Source organism: Panulirus ornatus, chromosome 39 (genome assembly GCF_036320965.1).
Source record: "Panulirus ornatus isolate Po-2019 chromosome 39, ASM3632096v1, whole genome shotgun sequence".
NCBI lineage: Eukaryota > Metazoa > Arthropoda > Malacostraca > Decapoda > Palinuridae > Panulirus > Panulirus ornatus.
The window spans coordinates 6,769,072-6,786,690 of record NC_092262.1 but is presented as its reverse complement, the minus strand read 5'-3'; the positions used below and the strand labels follow the sequence as shown (position 1 = coordinate 6,786,690).

The following is a 17,619-nucleotide window of genomic DNA, read 5'->3' as shown; positions in this document are numbered from 1 at the left end:
TCATTAACATCTGTTTTTCATGGTAGCCAAAATTGCATTCTCTAATGATGGCCATACAAAATTATATATATATATATATATATATATATATATATATATATATATATATTTTTTTTTTTTTTTTTTTTTTTTTTTTTTTATACTTTGTCGCTGTCTCCCGCGTTTGTGAGGTAGCGCAAGGAAACAGACGAAAGAAATGGCCCAACCCCCCCCATACACATGTACATACACACGTCCACACACGCAAATATACATACCTACACAGCTTTCCATGGTTTACCCCAGACGCTTCACATGCCTTGATTCAATCCACTGACAGCACGTCAACCCCTGTATACCACATCGCTCCAATTCACTCTATTCCTTGCCCTCCTTTCACCCTCCTGCATGTTCAGGCCCCGATCACACAAAATCCTTTTCACTCCATCTTTCCACCTCCAATTTGGTCTCCCTCTTCTCCTCGTTCCCTCCACCTCCGACACATATATCCTCTTGGTCAATCTTTCCTCACTCATTCTCTCCATGTGCCCAAACCACTTCAAAACACCCTCTTCTGCTCTCTCAACCACGCTCTTTTTATTTCCACACATCTCTCTTACCCTTACGTTACTTACTCGATCAAACCACCTCACACCACACATTGTCCTCAAACATCTCATTTCCAGCACATCCATCCTCCTACGCACAACTCTATCCATAGCCCACGCCTCGCAACCATACAACATTGTTGGAACTACTATTCCTTCAAACATACCCATTTTTGCTTTCCGGGATAATGTTCTCGACTTCCACACATTTTTCATATATATATATATATATATATATATATATATATATATATATATATATATATACCTTAGCCTACACTAGGCAACTATTTATCACCCAGTTTTGAGGGCAGGATACATGGCTGAGGTGGTTGTGAGTTGACTGCCCTGCCCAGAATCTGAACCCAGGCAGGCCTGTGCACGATTCATAGTCAGCGATCCTAGCCACACCATAGAAGGTCATCTAGTGGTATATACTTTGTATCAGTCTTACGTAACTGAAGGTTCTAATCCTTACAAAGTAAAGAACACAAGCAAATGAAGAAAATAGCACTTGATACTATCTAGCATATGATAAATACCTTATCACTGTATTTCACTATCAAGAAGGATTAATTACTTCTTTCTCTTTTGTTGTCCTTATATTTCCATAATTGTTCACCATTTCCTGCCTAACTGTGGTAGCAACAAACAATCAAGTGAGCCTTGGAGGAAGAATCCTTAATTGGCTCCTTTCTCCATAACCTGCATTACTCTATCAAGATCCCTTTTTTATCTCTTCTGTTTTCCTTATATTTTCAAAATTGTTCACCATTTCCTGCCCCAGTGGTAGTATCAAACAACCAACATAGCCTTGCAGGAAGAATCCATAATTGGCTCCTTCCCTCAAGACCTGTTTTGGAAAGTGGTAATATAGGAAGGGATGATTGTTATCCTAAACTAAAAAAAAAAAATGAGAGAAATGATATGAGATACCTTGGGTTATGTTCAGAACCTGAGAGAGTTGAACACTATTAATCATGCCTGTTGTCCACTTTTAAGCTTTACACATGGTCCACCATTCCTCTGTGAACTTTGAACTTTGTCAAGATATATTATACAGAAAGCATAGTCATAATGTATGCTAAATGCAGCTGATGCTTCTTGGTGCATGACAGTAAGAGTAGAACCACAATCAAGAGAGAAAATATACAATCAAGTACTTTGTAACATAATATATAAATACATACATATATCAATATGATATATTCAATACATGAGTATAAGTAATAAATAGCCCTACATATACATAACATTGAACTGAGAGCCTTAGCCAAGACTCCTTGGTTAGGTAGACTACAAGTACTGGGCTGAAATATGGTGATCAAGGAGGAACAACTACATCACTGCACTCACGAGTTTTTATCTTATATGATTATAAAATGATGTGCACTTTGGATATCTAGACAGCAGTAAACACCAACTTTATGGGAGTATCTAGCATGTACACCACAAAGATTCACAGTAAACATATCTCGTGCCTTCCACATCAATTACTCAACCACAGGCACAGAAAGAAGCCCAGGACTCTTTGCATCTATGACTCAACCACATGCACCAGAATTGTTCACGATACACACATTCACTCATTCAACAAAAAGTATTCTAATAGGTCAGGACTTCCATCGCTATCATAACCCCAAACACCTGAAAAGCTCATGACTTATGTGTCACAAACAATGGAAGAGCTTTGACTCTTACATCACTAAATCAACCATAACACATACCAGGATAATCTGTGACATCCATTATCACAGACTCAATCATCATAAACTCCAGGACAGCACATGATTCACATGTCACTGCATGACTATTATATATAGCAAGAGAGCCTATGATTTATATATATATCACTCTCATTTTTCACAATCACCGTGATAATCAAGACCCTTATATAACAACATAAATTACAGACGATATGATAGACCATAACTCGCACCTCATTTACTCAACTATCACAAATGTAAAGATAACCCACAACTACACATCAATGATTCAACTGCCACAAAAATTAGGATAACCCAAGACTTAGGAGTCTTACTAAGTCATCACATACTGTGACTTAAATATCACTATAACTGACTATCACAATTACAGATATCCCATGAATCACAATAACTGAGCTGACTAACACAGACCAGAGGATATCTCATGCTTAATATACCACCGACTCAGCCACTGCAAATACCATGATAACTGTACTGTTCATACATTGTGGGCACAACCATCTGAAATACCAGGATAACTAAACAATAACATATACTAGTTTAATGTAACAACCATAAAGATGACTGTTACAAAAACCAGGAGAACTCACAACTCAAATAACAAAACAATTGACTATCATAAACTCCCATATAACCCAAAACTTGCACAACAAAACGGTTCCTCAAACACTATAAATACAAAAATAGCCCAATGCTTTCAATGAAGTAATGCTTTTATCAATATACTTGGAAAATGTACGTGTCATAAAAAAATTTCTGACTCATTCATCAAATACACTTGCATGATTCACATCATACCACTAAACAGAGACTTGACCAACACAAATTTCAAAATAACCCATGACTTATGCTTGAAATAGTGAATGAACTGCCACACAGACCTTAATATAACCCATGAATCATTACAAAGTAGGGACAAACAAAAGCACAATGAACCATGATGCATTATAAAAGTTCCTCAATATCACAAATATTGAGGCAACCCACAACTAACACTATCCAAATTAATCATCACAAAGGCTTTCTTACTCTAAAATCTTGTTAGTATATGCATACTGTTACATGTCAAGAACATACAAGAAATTTTACTCAGGGTAGAGAACAAGTTCAGCTGGGGGACCAGAGGAAGGTCCCTTAGTATATCTATCATCTGGACACAAGATGAACTACTGTACATCATTTTTGTGATCAAAAATCAGATAGAATGTCCTAGATCAGTTCTTGTTTTGGTCACTGCTTGTTTTAGTTACTCTAATGACAGTATGAATTCTTCAGCTGTCCTTATGATATGTACTGTTATCTGTACAGTAACCATGAATGTGGTATTGTTTCATATCAGCCAATAAAATTCTGTAAGTTGTAAATAGCCAAATTTCACTATGGTAAGTATGTCTTTTTTTTATATATTACATGATATGTAATAACTTAGTTAATTCATTATATATATATATATATATATATATATATATATATATATATATATATATATATATATATTAATATATATACATGAATTATGTACATATTCACTTGCAGTTTTGCTATGTCCTCTCATCACATCATTTATGGTAAGAAGCACAATTAAAAATCCTTTAACTGATTATCAATACAAGTTGGTGCCAGCCACTGCTTCAGTAATATCACAGCTGATGTTGTCAGCTAACGCTTCAGCATCACAAAGCCAATATCATCAACATGGCAAAACTGTTGCATGCAGCTAGATCACAGATGTCAAAAAGTTGGTGCTACCATACTGCTGAAATGCTTTATAGGGTAGCTGCCACTAAATATCTCAGTGACCTGGCAATATGAACATCTCCAGCCAGATGATTGACAAGACAATTTGGTAAATCAGAGTTGGCAAGACTTGCCAAATTAGTGACATTTTGTGATCTGACCGACAAGAGATCTCGGTGATGTTGTTAGGTTAGCATGACAAGTCTGCTAAGTGATGTCAATGATGCCAAGAAAAGCCAACAAAGCTTGTAAGGCAAGACAACTTGATGACTTTACAAGGTTGGCAAAGTCAGCATACTCAGAAATCACAAAGTTAATGACAAAAACCAGCAGAGTGACATCACAAGACAAGTGCCGGTATACTGCTTTGTGACATCAGATGATAGACGCATGCCTCTTACTTGACATGGAAGCCACCATTCGAATAGTGGTAGGGGCGTGTCCTTGGAGAGGCAAGACTGTCAGTATGGAGGTCACCATCCTGGTGGTCCCGCGCTCCACGCCAGGAGAGATCCATCTTGGAAGGCATGTAGAGCCTGGTGGTGTGGGAGGCACCGTCCCGTGTGTCCACACTCACACTAACTCGGTTATAGTGCGGTGTGCACAATGATCTCTCCATCCTGCAGACCATAACAACTCTGTTACTACTCCTTTTTCTCTCACAATCTCTCTCTCTCTTTCTTAAATGCAAAGGTAGAGCCATCAAATACCATAAAAAGAAACTAAGCGAATCTTTTGTTTGAATAAATAAGAAATAAATACTTTTAAAGTATGAGATTAGTGGATGAGCCAAACAAGTTATGTGAGGAAACTGTAACTGCTGGCAGTATACAAAAATCTAAAATGTTTGACAGAACAAGTTCAAGAGATGGTGCTCATGAGTGAAGAACTCCTTCCTCATACTATACAAATAGGTATGTACATTATACTCACACACTTTTCAAGATTTTAGTGTTATTAGATTCGGGAGAACATTAATAGGCTAATCCACTAAGCATTAGGAACATGCATCAACTTACATCTAAGAAGATTCAAGTAATATTCAGAAACAGTAGATGAGGCAGTCAAATGTTGGTAAGAATAGTGCAGAAATATTATCAAAATGGTATGACATGGTGTGTAACTGGAAGGATGACTCATCCTAACCAATGCAGGGTAATTGGTAGAATTTTAAGATCTAAAAACAGTGAGAAGTTGAAATGGAGCCCATGAAGTTTTCAGCAATCCAGCTTCAAAATGGGTACCAAGACGGGCATGGAGAAAGGAGAACAGCAAAAAGAAATTATGAATATCCTACACCATGTCAAAAGACAAAGGAAAGCACAAGTACTTTAGAAAGTATGTGATGTATTAAACACAGTAATACTGGAAGAGTCTGATATGTTCAAGATAGAAAGGAATAATTACATTTCAGATAAGGAGGGAGGCATGAAATAAGTACAGTATGAAAGAAATCATAAAGGAATATCCTAAACTATTTCACAGATCTATAAGGGGAAAATTCTAATTTTTATAAAGGGATGAAACACTAAAATCTAAGAATGAAAACTTGATATATGAGTGTACAGTATACATGAAAAGTGAAATAATGTGTATTGAAGCAATTTTACAACAGGCAACTTGGAACCTATAAATACTGGACTGTGGAAAAATGCCCGGAGAGCACTAACATAAAAAATCAGTGTAAAAGACCCATAAGGGAACTGGACATGCACAAGAAGCACACACTAGATGGCATTTCTCCATGTGTACTTAAGTGTAACAAAACTCCAGCAAGGTTGTGAAGCATGTTTTGTTTATTTCATATATGGCAAATTTCTTAGAACTTCAACAAGGAAGCCTGGAATTCCTCAGAAAAGAGAAACTCACATACCGTAGAGGTAGTGAGGCTGGGGTGCGGTGCAGCAGTTCTCGGGGGTCCACACAGCCCTCCCTCTCCATGTAATTCTGTAGAAAGAGTGAACGTTTTCCACTGAACACAAGGGGATCTCTGCAATAGCGCTAAATTTTCCATGTTGAATTACTCTGATATGGTATTTATTTTGTGTCTATATGTCAATATAATGTGAGTAATGTTATTTGAATAATACTTAATAGTTTCTTCTTTTCTCCAACATTTTGTACAATTTAGGAGAGCCAATAATGTTGCTACTACATGTGCTCTCCAGTAGCTATACATGTAAACCTTGGTGTCTGAGATGTAATTCATAAACCACGTTTGCCTCTTTCATATTAATTATGGATGTATCAATGGGTAAGATAATGGCAGGGAAAGGCACTACACTGTCTATATGAGCTACAGACCACACTAAATGATACTTTCCTCCTTACAAGAGGGAAAGGAGGAAGGAGACTTTGGTAAGAAGGGAAAACAGTTGCAAATGCTGCTTGTTTCTTGCAAGCCAACGACTCAAGCCTACAGGTTTGCTGTGCTGCTTTTGTCAGCCTTGCTTAAAGAAGCATTAATCAGCTCATTGCAGGAAATAAGGTCATATTAGGTCACAATGGCTGTTACCTGCAGTAGGAATGTCACCATACTCGCTGTAACTGATGTCACCATTTTGCTTTAAGGGTGATGTTCTTCTGTAACTTGTTCTTCGTATAGTTTCTGTGCACAGCCGAGATATGTTCTGGGGACAGAAGTCCTGTTCTCAGGTTTCATGCAGTAATGCAACATGTTTCAGCTGTAATGGCTCAAAGGGAGCATCAACAGTCACGTCCAGTTGGTATTTTTTTGATAATCTGTTCTTTAGGGTATAATTCCCTCAACTGTTATAATTATCAATTTATGTGGAACAGCCTTAGAAAATTACTTTCTACCTGAACAAAAAAGAAAAAAAAAAAATGTTTAGCTATCAATGCACTCATTACAATCATTATTGGAAAGCTGATACATGTCAGATATGGTTTATAACCTCAAACATACAAGTTGAATGGTAAGATTGACACAATCTAGTGATTTTCTAGTCTTCTGGAAAAAATAATCTAGCTCCCATGAGGTCTCATACTGATAACGACAGTGAATTTAATCACTTCGTCTGGTCCTTGTGTAACGTCATTAAAGGAGGATGAAATTTTGTTTTGCATTGTTGAAAATTACATTCTAACCCTACAAGCTATGGAAAGTACTGAAGAAAATGCACAGAAAGGCATTTAATTTCCAAAACAACAGTTTCAATATTAATCAAAAGATGAAATCTAATTAAGAGCCTCTGGCACATATCAGGTCACAAACCCCATAGCCTATGTACCCTCTGGCACGTAACAGGTCACAAATCCCACAGCCTAGGTAGTCTCTGGCATGTAACAGGTTACAAACCCCATAGCCTATGTAGTCTCTGGCACGTAACAGGTTATAAACCCCATAGCCCATCCGAATGTGGGAAAACAGCCAAAGAACAAGACACAAGACTTGCAACCTATCTTGACAATGAAACAGAACACAGCATTACAAGGCCCATTACCTAGCTCAATGATAGGAAGACTGCTTGTGAACACGTAACAAGCCACACAACCTACATAAATGACATAGTGCACACAAAACACTTCACAAACTACACTATTATGCTGTGATGAAGTAGCAGACTCTGCCAGTGACAAAAAAAAGTCAACCTTTTAGACCAAGAAACAGGAAAAGGAAGTGCTTTATTTCCTGGAAACACCCACAGCACAACACAAAACCTATCATCTACCTTAAGCAGAGACATGTCAAAAACTCACACACTACCTTAACCATAATAGTGATCATAGACCGTCTTAACCCATGAAAACTGACCACAAAATGCATCATAAACTTCAAGACTCAGCTTAACTAGAGAAGTGGCCTTAACAGAGTGTCATAAACACTACAGTTTACCTTAACCAAAGACATGGCCACATTAGAATGTTATAAACCTCTCATCCCGCCTTCACCACAGAACAAGATATAAACCCTGTTGGGTTTATATTTTAATCAAGGGAACCAACCTTAATCATGGGAAATAGGCCATATAACGTCATATACCACACAGTCAACCTTCCAGGGAGGAACCTGCCGGAAAACACTCTAACACCAACCAGCACAGCCTACTAGAATGACACCATAAACCTTTTGTGTAAATCATAAATCAATGGTCACAGAGAATATCACACAGGTCTCTAAACTTACCTTAAGAACGGGGGGAAATTTTTCATTCCTGGAAGAAATGTTGTTAACGTTAACTCTGTTAACGTGGGACTCGCTGCTGAAGGTGTCGTCGAAGGTGTTGGTGGCCAGTTCGAAGTCGGCCATGTCCACCTTCGGCGACTCCTGCAGTACCTCAGGGTACGACTTGTGCATCACATCCACTATCATGTAAGACACCTGAAGAAAAGATATAAGAGTTGTTACACTGTGAAGTTCTAAGATATAGTTTCATAAAGTATGATCGGTATTTTACCGACTGGTGCCGTTTAATCCCACAAAACAATACCAATAAAAAGCTGCATTGCAGTCATCGCTGAATACAAATGATGGCTCACAGAATAAGCTCTCAAGTAGATTTCACGTATGTAATGTTACTTAAAAATATATGGTAATACGCTGTCATGAGTTTATCATATTAATTTGTTAGTTTATGGAAGTGTTTTTGGATAGAGTTTCATGGTTTTCACTTACTTAATGTGATGATCGTATCATTAGTCACTGAGAGACATATAAAGTCTTGAGGACAATGCAGTAGGCTTGAGGAACAGGTTAAGGTATTATCTTTGAGGACCTCAACTTACTGGCGGCCATTTCTGAGGTGGATGAACGATCAAATGAAAAACGATTAATAAATTTCTCGTCACATCTCTGGTTAAAAAGGAAGTGTGATTCCTCACATCTTCATACTGAATGAACAAAAGAATATATAAACTATTTTTATTGAGGCTTTTACTTAGTTGTGAAACGTTTCATTGTATATTGTCTGCACAAAAGGCGTAAAATTTGGCGGGAAAATGACGGAAACAGACAGTGACGTGTGATGGGAAATTGCTTCGTCTTTTTTTGTGAGATTCTGTCACGCCAACATAGTGAAAGTGCTACATATTAGTGTTCCAGTTCGACTTTTGTGGTTAGTGGTAAAGGAGAAATGATTACCTAATAAATATGTATGTTTAATGCAGGGGAAGTCGTAATACTACTATCATGGACCGTGGCTCATACGACCCACAAAACACAAGTGACATTAAGTGATGTTATTATTACAGAAATGAATAATAGGATCAAGTTACCTTACAATGAAATTACTAGTTACTTTGCCTATCTGATATACTTTGAATTTTAGAGGTTAAAACCTTGATGATGATGTACCTCAACGGCGCCAGCCAATGTAACCCATGAATGTCAAAGACAATTAAATCAATGGATGTTTTACAGGTAATGTAACTTTATTCCATAATGCTGTGATGATTTAAATGTTTGGCCATGTTAGATAAGGTTTATTGGGCTGGGATTGCTATCTTATTAGTCCTGTAGTACAAGAGTAACAAATCTAAGGAGAGCAAATACTTAAGGTCGAGATTTACGAACTGTAAGGAGTCCATTGATATAATTTTCGTCAATATTGAAGTAAATGATAACCAAATATCTTGCCAAAGAATAGTGGAGGTTTGAAGACTGGTGAAAGTAAGGGGTTAATCCATAATAATTATGCCCTTTGATTCTGTAATATCTGTGCAGAAGTATGCGATTAACTGTTACAAGATTATTAAGCAAGATTATTGTTAGAAATACAGATTAGAGTTTTGAAGACAAGGGGAAATTGTGGGGTTAAACCACAACAAGGAAAACAAATTAGCGAGTGTTACCCTAGGTTAGGCTGTGGCTTCCTTGGTTCAGTCCGCTTGAATTGCTTGAACGATATGGTACAGCTCACTCATATTTGCGAAAGACGAATAATTAGTGAAAAATTGCAAAATGTTTTTGTGATATCAGTGATAATGTCTTTTTTTTTAAAATAGTGAATGAATAGAGATATTTCAGATGATGTTAGATGAGTGATTTTGGATCGGATGCAGTGGGGGAATTTTGTGTAGGAAGTATGAATAGAGTCATCATTGGTCGCAAATGAATCAGCTTAGTGTGCGCAGTGGGTTTTATGCATTTATAAATATAGGAGTCCATATTTCACTTCATCATTGGCGCAGGTCGGGTGGAATGTGCGTTAAGCTACGGAAGTTTAAATGTGGAGAGGCATATACTTTGAACATTGAAGAAAAAAGTAAAGCTGATCGAATCTAAAGTTGTGCAAGTCTTATTAAACATTCCCACCAGCTAAGCTTGCATGCTAAACTTAGTCTCACGGGTCGTAAGTATCGCTTACACCAGCTAAGCTTGTGTGCCAAACTTGGTCCCACACAGGCCGTGGGTATGGCTTGAAGTGAAAAATCGACTCCTACTGCATATGACATAAGCATAATCTATGTACCAAAATCCATTGTAGCTATAAGTACTGTTTCCCCACAGATGGATTAATGTCTCCCTGAGTCGTACATCACACTGAATAGTGACCGCATTTTGGAACCAGGACGTTTCGCTACACATATACATACAGGTAAGCTTACTATAGTTTCTAAAGTAATTACACTTGTACAGCAATGTACAGTCGAGAGACAGCAGTCCCTGATACTGCATGTAAGTTTCTGATAACTTTGATTTAGAAGAATGTAACAAGTTGGTATTTTCTGGCCCTTGTCTTTTTACTCTTACCTTTCAGTTAATTTGGAGTTCATGAGGTAAGTGAAACATTACGAGTCGCACTTCATGTTCACAATGAACGTATTTTTGTCTACATTAGCATCAAATTCTGTCCTCTGCCTCCTTGTGTGGACGTAACAACCCCTTTACTCACACTGGCCAATCACCTACCTCCTTGTGTGGACGTAACAACCCCTTTACTCACACTGGCCAATCACCTACCTCCTTGTGTGGACATAACAACCCCTTTACTCACACTGGCCAATCACCTACCTCCTTGTGTGGACGTAACAACCCCTTTACTCACACTGGCCAATCACCTACCTCCAAATGACGATCGAGGAAGTCGTTGGTGTCGAAATCATCGTCATCATCTCCGAAGGGGTTGAGGAGCGACTCTGCCACCTTGAGCCAGCCCATGTAGAAGATGAACTGGAGGAAGGTGAAGATAGGCACGTAGAAGTCGATGGTGTGGTTATCGTAGCCTTGGGCAGGGTCGAGGAACTGCCGCCCCAGGATGGAGAAACCGAAGTACGAATACGTTGCCATGGTCACCACCTGTGTAGTACAGACGCGTTAGGAGGCGATATATATATATATATATATATATATATATATAGAAAAGGTTCACAATTTTGCGCGTGATCAAGATATTCCTGAGTCCACGGGGAAAATGAAACTCTATAAGTTCCCAAGTGCACTTTCGTGTAATAATCACATCATCAGGGGAGACACAAGAGAGAAATATAACAGTCAGTTGATATACATCGAAGAGACGAAGCCAGGACGCCATTTCCCGCGTTAGCGAGGTAGCGTTAAGAACAGAAGACTGGGCCTTTGAGGGAATACCCTCACCTGGCCCCCTTCTCTGTTCCTTCTTTTGGAAAATAATAAAAAAAAAAAAGAGAGGGGAGGATTTCCAGCCACCCGCTCCCTCCCCTTTTAGTCGCCTTCTACGACACGCAGGTATGATATTTAGTCTAGCCGCAGCATTATGTACTTCACATTTTCGAGGTTCCTGTATTTCATTTGTTATATCTGAAGGTAATAAAACGCTAGTTATTAGCACTCCATTTTCTAGCCGAACACCATGACTTTTATTAGCGAATATAAAAATCATATAATTTATTTTGGGAATGGCAGGCGCGACGTGTGTGTGTGTGTGTGTGTGTGTAACACTAGCACGGTACCTGAGTATAGACGAGCGGTACGCTCATAGTGTGGTACTCCTGTAGCTTGCCACAGTTGTAGCGTAGGTTGGTGACCTCCTTGATAATAGCCTTGAGGCCGTAGTCGTCCAAGCAGCGACCTTCTTTCCTGGCTCTCACGGCTGTCATGCAAGCCCACACTAATGGCATCCAGATTTTATGGTGCATCGAATGCTTGTCCATCATTTCGAAGGCGACCTTCTCGCCTTCCGTCATGTAGCCTACGGAAAGTTTGTAGTGATGTTAGAGGCTCCAGGTACAGACAGAAGTCCACATTCAGGCTAGGTCAAATACAAGGATGAAAAGAGTTAAATGGAAGGAGAAATGTGAAAAAAAAAAGGAAGTGCAATAAGTATGTTGCATGTAGGGAGATGATGAAATCCAGTTGCCTAATATAATCAAAATAAAGTAAATATAACATTGAGGTTGTAGATGTTTATTGACTACTACTACAACATGTGTTCGTTCTACTCCCACATTGGCTTCACCTGCGTCAATGAGTTGTTGGTAGGTAGCGTAGCGTCGGCCGACCCTGGGCGAAATTCTCCTGAAGGCGAGGGCGAAGGCCAGGTTGATGAAGCGAGCAAAGGACCTCCTCAGTAGCCGACCACGCTCGTCCTGCAACACAGGTTGATATTAACATCTGTGTGCAGGTTAACATTAACATCTTAACATTGCTGTTCTGTGTTACTTATGGAGATTATTGTGTGTATATGTGGCGGAAGTGGCCTACTTCCTAAGCGTTCATAGAAGGGGATGGTGGGGCAGGAATGTTAATGTTATTATAATCTAGATATACTTTCTCAGCTGTCTGTACTCATGGCCATGAAATTATTAGCAAGTGTTACGTGTACTGAAATGACCCTGAATTCATCTACGATATATTTTGAGTGTGTTTTCGTACCCAAATTTACACTCATGTCCAGAGGTAAACTTTCGTGGGTCAAAAATAAAGGTACCTACCTGCCTTTTGTATACTCGTTACTGAATGTATACAACCCGTGTAAACCCTTGAGTGTACTCATGTGATGCTGAAGGAAGTTTACTGTCTCGACCCAGGGTGTACTTACCAAGCCTTGGATGTACGATGAGGCCATGATACATACGGTATCCGGCCATGGGATGAGCATGTACTGTGCCCACCACCGCTGCACGACAATTGTCACGTAGAACCCCAGAACGAAGGATATTGGGAAGACATTACGGAAATATTCGCACGAGATGGCGATCTTCTCAAAGATTCTGCGTGGGAGAGACAGTAATGGTTTTTTTTTTCATACAAAGGCCGAATATCTACATCGCTTTGATATGGTATTTCATCATAGCAAGAGTTTTATCAGTGTACTTCATGACAATGATTCCCGTAATGGAAGTCTTGGTGTAGAAGTTTCACGAGCATGTGATTATGGTACAGTAGAACTCCTGACCTCTTCTCGCTGTCGTTGAGAGCAAATCTGTACACAATGGAACAGGTGGAGTACATGAGGAAGTACACCAGCAGGTCAGGCCATACTAGCTTGAACACGCTGCCCCGCCACCTGTACGGGAAGCAAGTGCATGGCGAGTGCCATTTCTCAAGGATCTGTATTGAGAAGTTGGCTTCGAGAGCACGACAGTACGGCCCTCTGGCCGTGCTGAAGGATGTAATATGTACCCATCGTCAGTCATGTATGCATACCACATACCCACATTACACAGGAGATCTTGTACACACACACACACACACACACACACACACACACACATTTAACGTACTCAATAAAGACCACAATAACACCTCGTCTCTACACCAAGGAGTTTGTATACCACCATCACTACACTAGATGCTGTACACTTAACGGGAACTCATAATGAAGGTGTTGACTCTATTCATACTACATTTTCCTCCTCCTCTGGTTACCAATTAATGTTTGCCAAGGTTGGAACTCTCATAAATTTGCTTTCTGCTGTTATAATTTTTTCCTCCCCAACGTTCACTATTTCTTGCATATTCTGTACACACTATACGTACACCACAGTGACTGAAGCACACACAGTCTACAGCAAATGTAGTTATGATACAGTTCTTGTTGAGCACAGAAGTGTCATGTATTCCACAGTCATGCATAACTCAAGGGCACTGTAAACTGTGAATCACTGTAATTAGTCATGGTAATCAGTTACTACTCATAATATGCAGATTAATTCTGGTTAAACCTCAAACTTACGTACAGCAAATTACACTAAACAAACCTATGAACTAGTTACATTACAGGTATTGTATTACCCATGAGGTTTGTGTGGGTAGTGGGTATACACCTGGGGTATTTGTTAGGGGACAGGTGTGTGTGTGTGTGTGTGTGTGTTTGTGTGTGTGAGGATGGGCCAGGTGGAAATACGTAATTGTAGATGGGTGTAAGAAGCAGGTGGGTTGTGAGGCTGCAGGTGGGATAAGTGTGACGCTGCAAGTGGGGAGTTGGATGCTTGGGTACAGGTGGGACAAATGTGACGGTATAGGTGGGACAAATGTGACGGTATAGGTGGGACAAGTGTGACGGTATAGGTGGGACAAATGTGACGGTATAGGTGGGACAAATGTGACGGTATAGGTGGGACAAGTGTGACGGTATAGGTGGGACAAGTGTGACGGTATAGGTGGGACAAATGTGACGGTATAGGTGGGACAAGTGTGACGGTATAGGTGGGACAAATGTGACGGTATAGGTGGGACAAGTGTGACGGTATAGGTGGGACAAATGTGACGGTATAGGTGGGACAAATGTGACGGTATAGGTGGGACAAGTGTGACGGTATAGGTGGGACAAATGTGACGTTACAGTTGGGACAAATGTGACGGTATAGGTGGGACAAGTGTGACGGTACAGGTGGGACAAGTGTGACGGTATAGGTGGGACAAGTGTGACGGAACAGGTGGGACAAGTGTGACGGTACAGGTGGGACAAGTGTGACGGAACAGGTGCGACGGAAGAAGAAAACGGATCCAACTCACCTGAAGAGGAGCTTGGAGAAGCCACAGAAACTGGTATTCGTAACCTTTTTAGTGTATGTGACGGTCATGGCGAGGTCCTGGAGGGGAGGTGAGGTGTGGGGTGAGTCAGTCGCTCTTCCTCCTCCTCTACCTGGGAGTCATGGTGAGGCCCTGGGGAGATGGGGTGATTAGTAGAGGAGGGTGCACACCATATCCACCCCGGCATGTGACACTCGTCCTCCAAGAGCTGTATGGTTTGAGTCCCACCCTACTACTTGAGCACGACCCCCTGAGTATGATGGTTAGTATACCACAGTGTCGTACCGTCGTGCTGAAGGGTAGTACCACTGTGCTCGAGGGTCGTGTCCGTCGTGTTTCATGGCTGTATCGTCGTCCTGTCGTGTTTAAGGGGTCAAAGCGTCGCACAGTCGTTTCCTCAAGGGTATTTAAATTCGGCAGGCCAGTCCTCCATCTAGTCGGTGTGTGTGTGTTTGTGTGTGTGTGTGTGTGTGTGTGTGTGTGTGTGTGTGTGTGTGTGTGTGTGTGTGACTTCAAATGACCTTTGTTTTGTGACTTACGCACCACCAGGTCGGAGTGAGTCCGAAAAAAAGCGTAACATCATTTGTATGTCGATAAGGAAGCCAGCTCTTATTGACGCCTCTCTCTCTCTCTCTCTCTCTCTCTCTCTCTCTCTCTCTCTCTCTCTCTCTCTCTCTCTCTCTCTCTCTCTCTCTCTCTCTCTCAGATTCGAACCGCAACCCACTCTCACACGACAGTAAGTGGAGGAGCTTTGACCACCTACGTCCGCGCCTCCCCCAAGGACTTGGTAATTGAATTTACAGATGGGGGTCCCATGAAAGTCGTGCTTCTCCCATTGCCGGCTGGTATAAGGCAAATTCTTCGTAACTCACAAGGTCAAAATGATAGAATATTTTACCCCCACAAGGTTTGGTCTTATTGTTGCCGCTGATATAGAGAAGGGGGTGTTTCCTGACCGGTCCAAGGTGGTGTATACCGACCCGGACTCGATACTGTGTATTGAGAATGCAAACTTATTACGAATGAAACGAAAAATAAAAGATAAAAAGACGTTGGTGTTTGTGAGAAGTTTAGATGAAAAGAAAAAAACGTTGGTGCTTCATTGTTTGAGAGAAATTTGGCGTAGATTACGCATGTGATTTCATTCTCTAGGGGTCAAGTTTCCAATTAAGGGCGACGACAATACTGTGATATGACCTTTGACCTCCTTTAAGGACTACGTCAAAGACCAGGCTATGACACTCCAGAGCTTCCGCTGTGGAACAGTACCGTCGTGCTCAAGGAGTTAGGCTGTAGCTGTCTAGGGTGATTTGTTCTAATGGTCATGGGTGATTAGGCTGTAAGTGGTTAAGGTCCACTGGTATAGCCAGGGAGGGTTGAATGGCCATTTAGTTGTTAGACTCATAGGTTGCCAGATGGGGTTGAATACTTTCAAGTGGTTAGAGTGAGCTTGACATGAAAATTGATTGCCATAGTTGTTGGTTGCCAAGCGAATAGAATGGCAACTTCAGTTCTACGTCTTCTACTTCACTGCACATTTCAGTAAGGCGTCAAAGTCATCATTTATCTGCAGTGAAGCGAGATCGGTTTGATACTCCATGAACAGTGAAGTATAAGTTTGGTTTGTTTTGGGAAGAATTAGCGTATGGAAAAGTATATTGGGAAGTAGAGTAAGTGTAAGTTCACACGACATCAGGGCAGTGACCTGACCAAAAGGTCACCAAGGTCAGGGCAGTGACCTGACCAAAAGGTCACCAAGGTCAGGGCAGTGACCTGACCAAAAGGTCACCAAGGTCAGGGCAGTGACCTGACCAAAAGGTCACCAAAGTCAGGGCAGTGACCTGACCAAAAGGTCACCAAGGTCAGGGCAGTGACCTGACCAAAAGGTCACCAAGGTCAGGGCAGTGACCTGACCAAAAGGTCACCAAGGTCAGGGCAGTGACCTGACCAAAAGGTCACCAAGGTCAGGGCAGTGACCTCACCAAAAGGTCACCAAGGTCAGGGCAGTGACCTCACCAAAAGGTCACCAAGGTCAGGGCAGTGACCTCACCAAAAGGTCACCAAGGTCAGGGCAGTGACCTGACCAAAAGGTCACCAAGGTCAGTGGTGGGGCATTTGATGGACGGTGTGTGTGTGTGTGTTTGGGGGGGAGGGTTAGATTAGGTTGTTATAACACACTTGATGACTACCAATTCAGATTCAACTCCCTCAAGACTTGAGTACAATGGTTCGATCCTCGAACACGAAGGTGCGACCCATGAACACGACGCGCCGACCCTGGAACACGACGGAACGACCTTTGGACATGCCTGACCTGGATTTGACCTAACTCTTGAGGGTCAGGTCAAAGGAACACAACCAGGTGATGGAATTCCCTCCAGGAATAAGTATGATGGCTTTATAATAATGTCCACAACAAATTTTAATTGATCATTTACTCCCTTTTTTATTTAGGATATGATAGAAATGTCAGCGGCCTAATGTTATATAAAACATTACGTCAACTTCGGTAATGGTTCATCTGATCATCAGTTTAGAACAATATATTAGTAGAGTATTATTACGTTCATGGTACTTTGTGCAATATCATTGCAGTTCGACAGGGCGACATTGCTGAGTGATGAATTCCCATCATGCTTCAACTGTAATTGTA

General features: G+C 40.7%; 1 protein-coding gene across 2 annotated transcripts in view; it reads right to left on the bottom strand.

Moving 5' to 3' along the window:
* Window positions 1-806: 806 nt before the first annotated feature.
* LOC139761074 (bestrophin-2-like) overlaps window positions 807-17,619 on the bottom strand; it is a 37,117-nt gene continuing 20,304 nt past the window's right edge. The window contains exons 2-11 of one of the 2 annotated variants that reach the window (XM_071684897.1): window positions 14,949-15,098; window positions 13,387-13,497; window positions 13,030-13,201; window positions 12,448-12,577; window positions 11,942-12,180; window positions 11,076-11,309; window positions 8,199-8,393; window positions 6,567-6,681; window positions 5,925-5,998; window positions 4,509-4,671 (exon numbers count right to left, since the gene is read on the bottom strand). In XM_071684897.1, the coding sequence (XP_071540998.1) occupies window positions 4,639-4,671; window positions 5,925-5,998; window positions 6,567-6,681; window positions 8,199-8,393; window positions 11,076-11,309; window positions 11,942-12,180; window positions 12,448-12,577; window positions 13,030-13,201; window positions 13,387-13,497; window positions 14,949-15,016 (1,371 nt within the window). In that variant the 5' untranslated portion in view covers window positions 15,017-15,098 and the 3' untranslated portion in view covers window positions 4,509-4,638. Of the gene's footprint in view, window positions 4,672-5,924; window positions 5,999-6,566; window positions 6,682-8,198; window positions 8,394-11,075; window positions 11,310-11,941; window positions 12,181-12,447; window positions 12,578-13,029; window positions 13,202-13,386; window positions 13,498-14,948; window positions 15,099-17,619 lie in introns of both variants that reach the window. The other variant, XM_071684896.1, reaches the window with a different exon arrangement.